The sequence below is a fragment of the Mirounga angustirostris genome, unplaced genomic scaffold (assembly GCF_029215605.1).
Source record: "Mirounga angustirostris isolate CCGP_5_RB_7025 unplaced genomic scaffold, mMirAng1.0.hap1 SCAF_4, whole genome shotgun sequence".
In the NCBI taxonomy this organism is placed as follows: Eukaryota; Metazoa; Chordata; class Mammalia; order Carnivora; family Phocidae; genus Mirounga; species Mirounga angustirostris.
Window position 1 is genome coordinate 145,044,920 of NW_026991712.1, and position 16,707 is coordinate 145,061,626.

At 38.4% G+C, this 16,707-nt stretch overlaps 1 protein-coding gene and 1 pseudogene across 1 annotated transcript in view; one reads left to right on the top strand and one right to left on the bottom strand.

Moving 5' to 3' along the window:
• The window catches only part of FYB2 (FYN binding protein 2), a 94,598-nt gene extending 81,660 nt beyond the window's left edge, over positions 1–12,938 (top strand). The window contains 4 exon segments of the mRNA XM_045899083.2: positions 7,015–7,101; positions 9,656–9,749; positions 12,630–12,786; positions 12,901–12,938. Coding sequence (XP_045755039.2) covers positions 7,015–7,101; positions 9,656–9,749; positions 12,630–12,786; positions 12,901–12,938 — 376 coding nt within the window.
• Positions 3,084–3,615, bottom strand: LOC123859564 (protein mago nashi homolog; annotated as a pseudogene).
• Positions 12,939–16,707: the final 3,769 nt, after the last annotated feature.

The window sequence follows — 16,707 nt, forward strand, 5'->3', positions numbered from 1 at the left end:
TGATGAATGATGTTGAGAATCTTTTTATCTGTCAGTATGTCTTCTTTGGAAAACTATTCATGTCTTCTGCCCATTTTTTAATTGGATTATTTGGATTTTTTCATGTTGAAGTATATGAATTCTTCATATATTTTGGATACTAACTCTTTATCAGTTATGTCATTTACAAATATCTTCTCCCATTTAGTAGGTTGCCTTTTGGTTTTGTTGTTTCCTTTGCTATGCAGAAGCTTTTAATTTTTATGTAGTCCTAGTAGTTTATTTTTGCTTTTATTTCCCTTGCCTCAGGAGCCATAACTAGAAAAATGTTGCTAGGGCCAATGTCAGAGAAATTATTGCCTGGGCTTTCGTCTAGAATTGTTATGGTTTCAGGTCTCACATTTATGTCCTTAATCTATTTTGAGTTTTTGTGTGTAGTATAAGAAAGTGGTCGTTTCATTCTTTTGCATATTGCTATCCAGTTTTCCCAACACCATTTGTTAAATACACGTTTTCCCATTGCATATTCTTGCTTCCTTGTCAAAGATTAATTGACCATATAATTGTGAATGTATTTCTGGATTTTCTATTCTGTTCCATTGATCTGTGTGTCTTTTTGTGCCACTACCATACTGTTTTGATTCCTATAGCTTTGTAGTATATCTTGAAATCTGAGATTGTGATACCTCCAGTTTGTTTATCTATTTAAAGATTGCTTTGCCTATTCAGGGTCTTTTGTGGTTCCATACAAAGTTTAGGATTGTCTGTTCTAGTTCTGTGAAAAATGCTGTTGCTATTTTGATAGGGATTACATTAAATTTCTAAATTTCTTTGGGTAGTATGGATATTTTAACTATATTGGTTATGCCAATCCCTTGGAAAGCATAGAATACCTTTCCATTTGGTTGTGTCATTTTCAATTTCTTTAATCAGTGTTTTGTAGATCTCAGATTATAGGTCTTTCATCTCCTTGGTTAAGTTTATTCCTAGATATTTTATTATTTTTGTGCAATTATAAATGGGATTGCTTTCTTAATTTCTCTTTCTGCTGGTTCATTATTGGTGTATAGAGATGCAACAGATTTCTTTATATTGATTTTTGTATTCTGCAATCTTACTGAATTCATTTATCAGTTCTAGGAGTTTTTTGGTGGAGTCTTTTGGGTTTTCTATATAGAGAATCAGATCATCTGCAAATAGTGAAAGGTTTACTTTTTACCAATTTGGATGCTTTTTATTCCTTTTTTTCTTCTCTGGTTGGTGTGGCTAGGATTTCCAGTACAATGTTGAATTAAGAGTGGTGAGAGTGGACATATTTGTCTTTTTCCTGATCTTAGGAGGAAAGCTCTCAGTTTTTCACCAGTGAGGATGATGTTCTGGGTTTTTTTCAGTTATGGCCTTTATTATGTTGAAGTATGTTCCCTCTAAACCTAGTTTGTTGAGGGTTTTTATCATGGATGAATGTTGTACTTTGTCAAATGTTTTTTTCTGCATCTATTAAAATTATCATATGGTTCTTATCCTTTCTCTTGTTGATGTGACATATCATGTTGATTGATTTGTGAATATTGAACCACACTTGCATCCCATGAACAAATCCCACTTGACCATGGTGAGTCATTTTTTAAATGTATTGTTGGATTCGGTTTGATAATATTTTGTTGAGGATTTTTGCATCTGTGTTCATGAGCGATATTGGCCTGCAGTTCTTTTTGGTAGTGTCTTTATTTGGTTTTGGAATAAGGATAATGCTGGCCTCATAGAATAAACTTAGAAGCTTTCCTTCCTCTTCTATTTTTTGGAATAGCTTGAGAAGAATAAATGTTTGATAGAATTCACCACAGCTATCTCGTCCTGGTCTTCTGTCTGTTGGGAATTTTTTGATTACTGATTCAATTTCATTGCTGGTAATCAATCTGTTCAAATTTTCTATTTCTTCCTGATTCAGGTTTGGTAGGTTATATGTTCCTAGGAATTTATCCATTTCTTTTAGGTTTCCCAATCTATTGACATGTAAGTTTTCATAATATTCTCTTAAAATCCTTTGAATTTCTGTGGTGTCTGTTATTATTTCTCCTCTTTTATTTCTGATTTCTCTTTTTTTATGAGTCTAGCTAGAAGGTCTTATCAATTTTGTTGATCTTTTCATTGATCTGTTCTATTATTTTTAATTTATATTGTTTATCTACTCTAATCTTATTTCCTTCCTTCCTTCTACTGGTTTGGGGTTTTCTTTATTCTTTTTCTAGCTCCTTTAGGTGTAAGGTTGGGTCGTTTGAGATTTTTGCTTCTTGAGGTAGGCCTGTGTTGCTATAAACTTCCCTCTTAGAACAGCTTTTGCTGCATCCCAAAGATTTGGGACCGTTGTGTTTTCATTTTCATTTCTCTCCATGTATCTTTTGATTTCCTCTTTGACTTCTTGGTTGACCCATTCATTATTTAGTAGCATGTTATTTAACTTTCATGTACTTGTGTTCTTTTTAGATTTTTTCTTGTAGTTGATTTCTAGTTTTATAGTGTCATCAGAAAAGATGCATGGTATGACTTTGATATTTTTTAGTTTATTGAGACTTGTTTTGTGGCCTAATATGCGACCTATTCCAGAGAATGTTCCATATGCACATGAAAAGAATTGTATTCTGCTGTTTTAGGATGGAATGTTCTGAATGTATCTGCTAAATCCATCTGATCCAGTGTATCATTCAAAGCCACAGTCCTTGTTGATTCTATTTAGATGATATGTCCATTGATATAAGTGGGGTGTTAATGTCCCCTACCATTGTATTACTATCAATTACTTCCTTTATGTTTGTTATTAGCTTTTTCATGTATTTGGGTGCTCCCATGTTGGATGTATATTTACAATTGTTATATCTTCTTGTTGAATCATCCCCTTTAAGTGTATATAGTGTCCTTCTTTGTCTCTTGTTACAGTTTTTGTTTTAAAGTCTATTTTTTTCTGATATAAGCCTTGCAACCCTGGCTCTCTTTTCACTTCCATTTGCATGATAAATGCTTTTCCATCCCCTCAAAATATTGCCCTGATAACACAAAAATTTCCCAATAATGGTAATTAAAAACAGGTACTCCCAACCCTTATGTTCACACCAATTTTCAATCTAGATTGGCTTAATCTTGACATGTAATCCAATAAGACTGAAGACCAAACACTTCAGGTCCTGAACAAGATAATAAAATACTCATAAGCCTTCTGGATCCTTGGATTGATTGACATCAATAAGAGAACCAATTTTTGATGTTGTGAAAGAAATGTGTTCATCTCCAATGACAATTTCAAGCTCCTGCCATCCCGCTCGGTCAGAGGGAGGCCACAAGGCATCATCCTCTTTGGTAATTTCACTGTCATCAATTATTCTCTTCAGTTCCTCCATTACACTTTTATGTACATAAGCCTCTTTTCTGATCATGACATCATTTTTGTAATTGCTGTTGTTGGCATATCTCAATCTCCTGTCGGGTCAGAACTCAAACTCCAGGAACCCATGGCCGAATTTGCCCTTATGACCCACGTAGTAACACAGATAAAAGTCACTCTCCATGGGTTCACAAGGAGGGAACCAAGACTAAACCTTACCAGCAAGCCTTTTTGTTGCTCTTTGCGCCCAACACTGACCTTTACCTGGGCGCCAGGTCTTGCAATTTTATCCATTCTGTCACCCTGTGTCTTTTGATTCGAGTGTTTAGTCCATTTACATTCAAAGTAATTTCTGATTGGTACATATTTATTATCATCTTGTTACTTGTTTTTTGGTTGTTTTTGTAGTTTTTCTCTGTTCTTCTCTTGCTCTCTTCTCTCACAGTTTGCTGGCTTTATTTAGTGATATACTTAGATTCTCTTTATTCTTTGCATATCTATTACTGGCTTTTTTTACTTATGGTTACCATTAGGTTTATATATAACACCTTCTGCATCTAGCAGTCTATTCTAAGTTGATGGTTGCTTAAGTTTGAACCCATTCTTTATTCCCTCCTCCCATTTTAGGTATATGGTGTCATACCTTACATCCTCTTATTTTGTGAATCCCTTGACTGATTTTTATAGATATTTTTACTGCTTTTGTGTTTCCTATTTTTCTTACTCCTACTTATGGTCTTTCCTTTCCACTCAAAGAATCTCCTTTAATCTTTCTTGTAAAATTGGTTTCATGGTCATGAATTTCTTTAACTTTTATTTGTCTGGGAAATTCTTTATCTCTCCTTCTATTCTGAATGATAGCCTTGCTGGATAGAGTATTCTCGGTGGCAGGGTTTTGGGGTTTTTTTGTTGGTTTGTTGTTGTTATTATTTTTCTTTCAGCACTTTGAATATATCATCTCATTCCCTTCTGGCCTGCAAAATTTCTGCTGAAAAATCAGCTGATAGCCTTATGTTGTTTCACTTGAATGTAACGTTTTTTTTCTCTTGCTGCTTTTAAAATTCTCTCATCACTACTTTTTGCCATTTTAATCAATATGTGTCTTGGTGTGGAACTCCTGGAGTGATTTTGTTGGGAACTTGCTGTATCTCCTGACTCTGAATGTGTTTCCTTCCCCAGATTCCAGAAGTTTATTATTTCTTCAAATAAATTTTCGACCCCCTTTTCTTTCTCTTCTCCTTCTGGGATCCCTATAAAGTGAATGTTAATGTACCTAATGGGTGTCATTGAATTCCCTAAGTCTCTTTTCATTTTTCTTTTTCTCTCTCCTATTCAGCTTAATTGCTTTTCATTACTTTGTCCTTCAGGTCTCTGATCAGTTATTCTGATTCCTCTAGTCAACCCTTTATTCCATCTAGTGTATTTTTTAAAGATTTTATTTATTTATTTGAGAGAGAGAAAGCATGAACCAGGGGAGGGGCAGAGACAGAATCTCAAGTATACTCCACGCTGAGCACAGAGGCTGAAGTGGGGCTCCATCTCACCACCCATGAGATCATGACCTAAGCCAAAACCCAGAGTCAGACGCTTAACCGACTGAGCCACCCAGGTGCCCCTCCATCTAGTGTATTTTTAATTTCAGTTATTGAGTTCTTCATCTCTGACTTTTTGTTTTATGTCTCTTTGTAAAGGGTCTCACTGATGTTTTCCACTCTTTTCTCAAGACCAGTATCTTTATGACCATTACTTTAAATTCCCTATCATGCATATTACTTATCTTCATTTTGCTTAGGTCTGTTGCTGTGACTTTGTCCTGTTCTTTCATTTTGGACAATTCCTCTGTCTCCTATGTTGTCTAACTCTTTGTGTGTTTATGTGTTACAAAAGTCACCTACATCTCCTGTTTTTGAAAGTAGGGGCTTTATGAGGAAGTCCTATAGTGTCCTGCAGTGTTGTGTCCCCTGTTCACCAGAACCTGGTGCTTCTGGGGTCTCTCCTATGTGTGTTGTTTGTGTCTTGCTGTTGTGGCTGAGCCACATTGGCCTTCAGTCCAGTCATCTGCAATGGCTCTCTAACCTGTCGTAGGCAGGGTTTGGTCCCTGTGTTACTAGTGGGCCAGTCTGGAACTGCCTTGGGTTTGACTAGGCATTTGCCAGAGATGCAGTAGCACTGAACTGCAGGGCAGTTTCCCTGCGTTGTCCCCTAAGAAGCTTTCATTGGTGGGCGGGTCCTGCAGTCAGACCAGATGTCTGCCCCCAGGCCACTGCTGGAGCCACAGTATGACCCCCCCCCCCCCCCCCCCCCCCCCCCCGTGTATGATTTTCCCTTATCACTTTGCAGTGGTGCTGGCCCCTGCTGGGGCTGCTTGCACACAGCCAGGCTGCATATTGGAGGGGCAGGTTCATAGAAGACAAGGGTGGGTGCAGTGCCAGTAAGGTCTCCCCCCCAATGCGCTATGGGAGGGGACCTGCAACCTCCAGACAGGTAGGCGAGGTTGGAGGGGGTGGATCCACAGAAGTGCATGAGGGCAGGTGAGTGGTATTAGCAAGCTAGGTGGAGAGCCTTCACAGCACTGGTTCCCATAGGTGTCAAGGCTGGGGTGCAGGGGAGGAAATGGTGCCTGCGGGCTCCTTTGTTTCTGGAGAAAATCCCTGTTCCTCCAGTGCCTGTTCTGGTATCAATAAACAACTCTCCCTTCTGCATGCCCCAGGCGTTTTTCAAACTGCTGCTTCTAGGCTGTATCTCCTTGGAGCTATTTGTTGTGCTTTCTCTTTAAGGGCAAGGACTCAGCTTCCTCTAGTCCTTTTGGTTCTCCCAGACTTGAGCCTGCTGATTTTTAAAAGTTCCAGTTGTTAAGTCCCACTGATTGTAAGAACTCATGAAATTTGGCCCCTCTGGTTTTCAAAGCCAAATGTTTGGGGGCGGGGGGCGGTGTTCATCTTCCCTATGCCTGGGGTGTCTGTTTCTTTTCTGTTCTCCGTGCCCATAGCATCCTCCCCTCCTGTGTATAGTCCTAAGGGTCTGTTTGGCTCCCTACAGTGACTCTGCCCTTCCTACACTCTTCAATATAGCCTTTTCTCTACATTTAGCTATGAAGTTTGTTCTGCCAGTCTTCAGATCACGTTCTGGGTTATTTACACTGATGCGGATGTTATCTAGTTGTATCCATGGGATGAGGTGAGCTTAGGGTCTTCCAACTCTGCCATCTTCCCCAGCTCCTCCCTGCATCCTTTTCTACTAGTGCTAAACACGAGATTTGTCTTGTCTCAAGGTAATGGTTAATATTATTCATGTTTTAGAGGCAAAGAAACATTTCCCTTCCAGGGAAATGTGATCATAAGCAGGTTGATCTCTTGCTTCCGGTTTCAAATTTGGATCACCACACATCAGGGGTCAGCAAACTATGGCCTGTGGGCCAAAACAGATGGCCACTTGTTTTTGTAAATACAGTCATAACCACAGAGTTTACTAATTACCTCAAAGATGGTATAGCTTGCAAAGCTTAAGATATTTACAATCTGGTCTTGACACAGATTATCCAAATATACTTCTAGACAATGTTTTAATTTTTTTATAAAACCTAATTGTCCAGAAAGTACTGATGTTTCCATAAAAGTTTTAATTCAATATTTACTTGCTCAAAATACTTTTCTCCTCAGAGAGGAAGATAAACTAAAAACTTGGAAACCCAAGTTTTTTATGGCAAAGGAAAAAAAAGAGAGAAAAGGTGCTGAAGAATCAGAAAGGTAGGTACACGGGTATACCTAAATTACAACTTATCTGCTGAAATTCATACCTCTTAGAGCTGTGTGACTTTAGGCAAGTCATTAAATTTGATTGTCAGGTTCCTAACCTATAAAATGAGAATAATGGCACCTACATCACTATATAGTTGAGAGGATTAAAAGAGAAAAAGAATATGAAAATGTAAAGCACCACATACATTTCTCTTCATTGTCATCACCCAGACTTTGGAAAATAGGCAGTAAGGAAAGATTTCAAGCCAGCCATTATCAAATGATGAAAAAACTTGGTCTTTTAGGCTGTAAGAACTTTTCCCCTATAGATGGGAACTTAAATAATACACCAATTAGAACTTAAACGTTGAGAAACTACGATCACATAACAAGACTAATTTCCCTAAAATACAATTCTAGTTATGACTACATTAGTGTTATAATTTTAAAAGAATGTTTTATCAACTCATAATCAAACCCTCATTCTTGTGATTCAAGTTCCCAGCTGGCTGTTGGGGGAGGTGATGTTTTTACTATCTCAGATGGTTACTATGTGATCTGTGCTCTGGAGGACGGGGCACAGGATTTGAGATACTTTTAACAGTTGCCTTGGGGAAATCCTTGTCTAAACAGCCACTGGGCTGGGAACACTGTGTGGTCTGTCTGCTCTAGGAAACCTGACTAGAAAAGTCCTGAAGGGGAACCCCAAAAGAAAGCAGACATCTGTCTATACCATATTTAAACACAGAGGATGGCATAGGATGGCCCTTTCCATTACCTTATTTTCTTTGGGATTAGACTTGATGTAACTTACTTTTCCCAAGTTCAAAAGATGTATTCACAGACTAGAAAAGCATCCCTCCACCTTAAACCTCATACTTTTACATAGCATAGCAAAACAGAATTTCAAGAGAGAAAATATCAGTGAAATTTTTGACACAACTCCACACACAAAAAAATGTTTAGTATTTTAATGTACACGTAAGACTTTCAGGAAACAATTTTCTAGTGCTTTTTTTCTTACAACAAATATAGTTTACTTTTACTTTCAACTGAGTAAATTTTAAAATATGGTAAATTTTAAAATGTGATATTGGGGCGATCATATTCCTGTAGATTGATGTATCAATTTCTAGTGCTTTTTGTTCCTTTTTAAATGGTTTCTACCATAACTTGTTCCACCAATAAGAAATGCATTCTATATTAGTTCAACCCTTCTATGATCCCTTTATGAGTCAAAGATGATGACAAATTTTCAGAGAAGTTGGGGAAGGATATAAACGTATAAAGGCATAGAAATTGCCTGTTCTGACACTCCCGGGACCCTGGGATCATGACCTAAGCTGAAGGCAGATGCTTAATGTTCTAACACGTGTGTGTGTGTGTGTGTGTGTGGGTGTGTGTGTGTGAGAGAGAGAGTGAAGCTGGAAAGGTAGACTGGGACTAGCTTATAAAATACCCTATGTACCACACTAAGGAATCTGACTTTATCTTATGGGCACTAGAGACAAATTAAAGGTTTTAAGCAAAAGCGTGACATCAATTACATTTTAGAGAGATGACTAGGGAGGCAAGTATGCAGATGGATTTGAGGAAGGAGAGGCAAGAGTAAGATGTTATTTCAGGTTAAAAGTGAAATGTGGCAGTGGCTATAATCTTGGGACAGAATGAAAAAGATGTAGGAGACACTTCTGAATAAAACTAACAGGACTTGCTTTTTTCCTTCTGTCAATATATGAAACTGCTAAAAAGCAGCACCAACCCCCACGTGAAGAGCAGGAGGGAGGAAAAGGGAGGATTAAGAGTGTAATCAGCCTCTGCTGTAGGGTTATCTATCAACTTTTATGTGCTGACAATTTTTGCACTTATTTTGTGGTATCTTACTTTATTTTCTTAATTTCATTCTTCTCCAGAACCATTCAGCAAACAGAACAGTTCTCTGATTGAAGCACAAAGATTTATGATTTTTTTTAACAAGCTAATTATACTTTGAACCCTGATTCAGAGGAGTTTTTTAACTTAAACTGCTTAACCAATTTGATTTTATTCCAAATTATTATCTTGGTATCAAAAAAAAAAAAACCCCACAACCTTTTCATTTTTTTTTAAAGACTTTATTTATTTGAGAGAGAGAGAGAAAAAAAAAAAAACACGAGCAGGGGGGTGGAGGGGTAGAGAGAGGGAGAAGCAGACTCCCTGTTTTACAGGGAGCCGGATGTGGGGCTTGATCCCGGGACGCCGGGATCATGACTGGAGCTGAAGGCAGAGGTTTAACTGAGCCACCCAGGCGCCCCCACAACCTTTTTAATTATAGGAAAAAGCAATTGGTATTACCCTGTTCAACTGTTCTGACACTGTGCTCTACTGGAAATATGTGTTATGTATATAATCATCTACAAATACCCACATAATATAGGATTATATATATATTTATGATTTTATTTAAAAATATATACATACAAAATTATACCTGAATTTATCCTGAAGTAGCATGAGTTTATAGATTTGGGAACTTAGAGTTTTATTATGGTACATTTAACCTGACCTGCATATTTCTTGCCACTTTATCTCCTAGAAATTTCTTCAGAACCACGAAGCAAAACTTAGAAAAGATGAGAATAGAAAAAGAAGAAAAACGTTTTAGAGAACAATTTAAGGTATGTTCTCCTCAGAAGGTACAAGTTATAAACAAATTCCTAGCTTTTAATATTACTAAAGATCCTGTAAGAGTGTTGTACCTCTGCCTCTGGGATGGATAGGATCCATGACTAAATAGCTGATACAGTTTTTTCCTGATGCATTTCTATATTATCATGCCTTTACACTTGCTATCCCCTCTGCCTGGAAAAACTCCTAAGTTATTCTTAAGGCTCTGTTCAAATGTCACCCACTCTTCTTGGGAAAGTTATTCAGCACATTTTATCTATCTGTTATACACATATCTGTTCTAACACTGGTCTGTCATAACACAGCCTGTGTGTGTGTTCTGAGCTAAACTCAAGTCCTCTCTGAGATTGTCTCATTCAAGATTGCTCCTTACCTCCCAACCTATCTGGACACACAGTGTTCGGTGAGTGAATGAATGACTAGATAAACAAATGAAACAAATGAGTGAATGAAGGAAGCAGTGTATCTGAAGCTCCTTGACTTCTTCTGTCATTATGAATCCATGGAGTATTTCCTCAATTCCAAGGTTCAAATAGTCCTTCCTTGTAATTTCATATACTGTCACCATGAGAATTTATTAAGAAACATTTTGAATAGCTCCCAGGTCCCAGATACTAGATTGAGAGAGAGAATGTGGGCATCCTGCTCACAAAATTTTTCCAAGTCACTACTATTCCCCATAACAAAATGGATAAAGATTAGGCTTCTTAACATGACATATAAAGCTCTTTCTGTCATAACTTCTCCTTGTCTTTCAGATTTTATTTCCTGCCATTCTTCACCTTGCACTTCAGGCTTTGGCAACAAACTACTCAATTCTGTCCCTTCAATGAACATCCTCTTCAGTCCCCATCCTGCTACTCCCTTCCTCTAGGCATGTACTTGGTCTGCTCCAACTATCTGGTGATACTCTTGCTACTCTTCCCCATCTGACTAGCTTTCGATCACTTAACAACACCCAGTCAAGGCATCTCCTCTCCTCCAGAAGACTGACCCACACTTGCTCATGAAGGCAATTACTCTTCTTCTATATACCTCTAATCTGAGCTTATCACGAGCACTAACATTATTGTAATTATGTGTTCACCAATTAAACAGCTCTTGGAGGACAGGGTTATCTTATCTTTATATCCATGTGTAGAGCAGAATAAAATTACCTTTGGAAATGTCCAAAAATGTTTTTGGACTGAACTAAAAAAGAATATACACAAATCCCTCACAATCATTAATAACTCCTGCTTTGGACCAAAGCTGATTAGGGTTATTATATCTAGAAGCCATGATATGAAATTATTTACTGCAACTGTGATGTTATTAGTTTAACTGAAAAACAACAGTGTAACAATTACTTGCTGAAATGACCCTACATTCCATTTAGTGCTTTTCTCACTTTGTGACTATCTCCTATCTCATGTGTATGATTCCATTCTTCCTTATTACCTGTGGTGTGTTTTCCTTATATATCATTAGAAAAACTACGCCATATCAGTAATTTTTATTCAGCTCAAATCACAAAAGATTAGTGCCTCATTTGTGCTAGGCATTAAGAGTACAAGGTTGAATAAAACTGTCTTCCATTTTCATTTTAAGATGGTTATTAAATGCTGTAATAGTATATACTAAGTGTAGTTAAACAGAAGATTATACATTGCAGTTGTGGAAGTCTTCATTAGAAGTGGTTAAGAGTAAAAGGTATTTCAGGCAGAGAAAACCAAATGAGCATTGGCCTATAAGTATAAAAGGTACCTGGCATACTCAGCTTGATGTGGCTTCATTAATGGGGCAGAAATAGGAGCATGGGAAATGACAGTATGCCAAGGAACTTGAATGTCAAGCTGAAAAATGTGGATCTTATCATGAAAGCAATGAAGAATCTTTAGAATTTGACAAAAAGGAAAGTGACCTGATTAGATTTTCATTTTAAGAAATCACTATTCATAATGAACAATGGCCTGGAAAATGGTAAGAAATCAGTGAGGAAGTTATTACTTTGTTAGGCAAAAGAAAAATCTGTCTTGTGGATCAGCTCCCATTTGGTATAGAGTGATACACTTTATCATTCAAATTCAGCAAACTTCTGAGAGTGGAAGAAGGCATCCCTAATCCTAATTCTAAGTATGTGTAGAGATACTAGATATAAGCAGACTGTCCTGAGCAGAGGGAGATGTCTGGCCACCCTAACTTAGTTAAGTAGACGTCTGTAAACATAAGCTTTGTATTCTGGAACTTTTTCTGAGTCATCATATCAATACATTAGAAGGTGATATACCTATAGATGTATATAGGCTGGCTAGTTTATCACACAGGAAAAAACCTCCCTTAAGGTCGTAAGTTGAATTTCTCATCAGTTTTTTTCACAAATGCCTGTCTTTGACCCCAGAAGGAGAGTGGGAATTGTCCTCCATACCTACTACTTTATATATAAGCCCACCCAGAGAGAAAGGGTAGAAAGAGTGCCATCTAGAACTGCCAGGTATGTAAAAACATTATGAACTCTAAAGCACTACACACAAAGAGGTTTTTCTCTTTCCCTCTTACTTTTTTAAACTTCTCCATTCCCAAGTTTGGTGGTAACCTTACTACTGGAACAGCTAACCTAACATCCATGGAACTTAAGTTATACCCATGTTACAGGTATCTCATCCACCGGAATTCATGCTAGTACAATTAGATAAGAGGTGTGAAAACACTTTGAAAATAGGACTGTACCAAATTAAATGTAAGACTGTGGCATTTTACGATTTTTCTATTCCTTTAGATGTTATTTAATATTTAGCATCTTGAGTTTGAGGTTACTATATTATGTCCTGCATTAATTTTGTTAGAATAAAAACTGCACATACAGTCTGATTAGTAATTTCTTCTTTCAGTATGACAAAGAGATTACTGTCATCAACACAGCAGTGGCATGTTCCAGTAATGCAAGAAATGGAATATTCGATTTGCCAATAACCCCTGGAGAAGAACTGCAAGTCATTGATACCACTGAAGAAAATCTAGTGATTTGTCGCAATTCCAAAGGCAAATGTAAGAAGTTACTGGCTTATCACCCATAAAATTTCAATCACTGTTAAAAAGAAAAAGGAATTTCCAAGCATTCTCTAACTTTCAGATTAGTAATAGTGATTTTTGTTTCTACAGATGGATATGTACTAATTGAACATCTAGATTTCAAGTAAGTGGTTTGATTTTATACTACAATCATGAATTCTAAATACTTAATACACTGTTGTGTACATTAGTCTCAAAGAAAGACTACTGAATTTATTTAAATTCAGGAAGTTTTGAGGATTACTCTGGGAGAGGCTTTATTCTTGTGTCTCCTGCGTATAGCATCAGACTTCTCTACAGAGCATAACGATCAAACTGGGTAAGAAATCTGCCACTCACTACTCTGCTGGCCTCTACTTTTCTGTTTTCTCAGGCATCAAGGCTGGTCACCTTAGGAAGACCAAGCTCCAGTGGCAGGGCCTGCACTAGTAAGGACTAGTCTGAGACCTCAGTACTGCCTCACCTCAGGTTCAGTTCGCATGTCAAATGGGATGGTGGGATCTATGGAAATGGAGAAGAGAAAAACAAATCCTCCACATTCAGATGTTGGTTTTCCTCCTAAATGGTTATCTTTCAATGTCTATGTCAGTCTCTGTTTCACTGCTGGCTCAAGAGAGTGTGAAACAGTGTGTGTTAGAATTTGAGCATTTATTTAATGAGCCATAGCCAAAGTTGGAAATCACACCTTATGGCACCTAGGCAGCTGTGCAGATGGTTAGTTTGCTTCTAATATTAGTACACGACTGTTTATAATTTCTAGAAGATGTTGTGCATTTAAATTGGGTATAATTCTGAAAAGCAAATAGTGTAACCAAGGTCTTTAAAATACTCAGATTTAAGGCATAATCTTAAAATGTAATTATGGCTCAGTCTATAAGTGTCCTCCTTTATCAAAAATATCAGACAAATATAAGCTTCTTTTGGGAATAGGATACTGAAAAGTAATTTATCCCTAAAGGAAGGGCCTAAATATATTTAACACAATTTAAATAATATACATATGCTGTCAGTTTAAAACATCCTGTTGTCCAAAGTAAGAAAAATAATTCTATGCCTGAACACCCATTCAAATAGAATTAAAGAGAAAGTAAAATGGAGCTGTAAATAACATTCTATTTTTACATGCTGTACACTGCCTATCCATGAGATAAATTCTACAGAGGCATACAGCTGTTTTAAAATATGTTGGCATTTTCAAAACACTGAAAAATTGAACAATTTTGCTCCATTGTTGTTTTTTTTTTTTTTTTTAAGATTTTAGAGAGCAGACTCTGCACCCAGCGTGGAGCCTGATGCAGGGCTCTATCTCACAACCCCAAGATCACAATGTGAGCTGAAGCCAAGAGTCGGATGCTTAACCAACAAGCCACCCAGGCACCCCTTTGCTCTGTTCTTTAGCCTTCAAGGGTGTGATGGAATTGGTCCTATGACCTCATTCTTTATACTGTGAGACTACTTTTTAAATTTTATTTTAAATTAACATACAGTGTATTAGTTTCAGAGGCAGAGTTCAGTGATTCATCAGTTGCATATAACACCCAGTGCTCATTATAACACGTGCCCTCCTTAATGCCATCACCTCACCCACCTCCCCTCCAGCAATTCTCAGTTTGTTTTCTATAGTTAATAGTCTCTTATGGTTTGCTGTGAGACTATTTTTTAAGCTTCTAGGTACTTACCAATAAAAGCCACGCAGCAGAAGTATTCACACAGGAAAGGGGAATATGGCAGAATATGAGAACTCTAGGCTCATTTCTAAATACCCCAGAAATCGACCTGAAGACTGGCAGAACAAACTCCACAATTAAAGGTAGAGAAGAAGGTAGAAAGTACAGAAACACAGCTTGGGAGAGAAATGGATCATGGCCACTGTGGTGGGAAGGGAACCACAGTTGTCTGTTGTCAAAAAGGGCAAGATGAATTCCCAGAGCAATTGGCTTGGAATGGGAGTGGGGCCAAATTCCAGCAGGGCTTAAAGCCTAGAGTTTTAAAGGTCAGTGTGCTTGGCTCTGAGAGAGCATGGAGGACACTGAGGCTGCTCTTGGAGAAAAGAAAAGTGTGGAAACAGCCATCTTAAAAGCACCTGGGGCACACAGTAGGGAGGTTAGTTGCTTAGCTCTAAGCATGTCTCAGTGAGACAGCATTCAGGGCAAGACCCCTCCAGGAACAAAGGAACTGACAGGTGCCATTTCCCTCCCCTACCCCTCAGCATAAGCACAGAGCCACCTGCAGGAACCAGCACAGCTCGATACTCACTACCTACCTTGCTTACACCAAGCCCCACCTACCCAAGCTCCGGAAGAACTACTTTTCCTAGTCCGCTTGCCTCAGTAGGGTGGCAAGTTCCATCCCCTAGAAGACCAGCCCAAACCCCTGGCAACACCCCATCTCCCAACCTGGGAGTTTTGTGAGACCTCAATTCCAGTGGCAACAGTGACAGGTCTCATTTCTAGTTAAAAACACCACATTCAGGCCAGGGCCACAGCCCACAAAAGGCAAAGAGAGCCTCTGCAGACAACAAACAGGCCTGAAGATAAAGCAGCCAGAGCTGTGGAGACACTCCCGGGATACTACATTGCAGGATACTATAGGACTTCATAAAGCTATTACCCTCAAGAATAGGAGATGTAGCTGACTTCCCTAACACAGAAACAGGCATAGAAACTTAGACAAAATGAGAAGACACAAGAATTTGTCCCAAATGAAAGAAAAGGACAAGCCATGGCTGGAAATCTAAGCAAAAAAGATACAAGTAACATGCCTGATAGAGAATTTAAAGCAACAATCATAAGGATACTCATAGGACTTGAGAAAAGAGCAGAGGTTATCAGTGAGACCTGTAACACAGCAGAGATAAAGGACTCAATAAATGAAATGAGAAATATGCTTGGTGGAATGAACAGCAGGCTGGAGAAAGCACAGGAAGAATTATACAAAGAACAGATTTAGGGAACTTAATGACTCCATCAAACATAATATTCATATTATAGGCATCACAGAAGAGAGAGAAAAGGGGGTAGAGAACTTATTTGACAAAATAGCTGAAAACTTCCCTAATCTGGAGAAGGAAATAGCCACATCCAGGAGCCACAGAGAACCCCCAACAAAGCAGATCTATACCAAGACATACATATTGTAATTAAAACTCTTAAAAGCAGCAAGGCAAAAGACTGTTAAATACAATGGAAACCCCATGAGGCTATCAGTGGATTTTTCCAGACACTTTGCAAACCAAAAGAGAATGACATGCTATATTCAAAGTGCTGGATGGGAAAAATCAGCCAAGAATACTCTAACCAGCAAGGCTATAATGCAGAATACAGGAGAGAGAGTTTCCCAGACAAACAAAAACTAAAGGAGTTCATGACCACTAAATCAGCCCTGCAAGAAATATTAAAGGGGACTCTCTGAGCAGAAAGACCAAACTGACAGTATGAAGGTAGGAAACACAAAAGCAGTGAAAATGAGTGTTTCTATAAAAAACGGTCAAGAAATTCACAAAATAAAAGGATGCACGAAGATGGCGGAGGAGTAGGAGACCTGGATTTCCTCTCCTCTCAGGAATTCAGCTGGATAGGGATCAAACCATTCTGAACACCTACAAACTCAACAGGAGATCGAAGAAAAGAAGAGCAACAACTGTCTCAGCAGAAAAGCGACCACTTTCTGGAAGGTAGGACGTGCGGAGAAGTGAATCCGAGGCGATATTCGGGAGGATAGACGGCGGGGGAGGGGCCTCCGTCGGCCGCAAGTGATAGAGCCGCGGAGCACAAAATCGGAACTTTTGAAAGTCTGCTCCGCCGAGGGACGTCACTCTGGTGGCTCAGCGGGGGGTGGAACCCTCCGGGACAGTGTGGTCTCAGGACCCTCGGGGTCACAGAAAGACCGGGGGTGCCT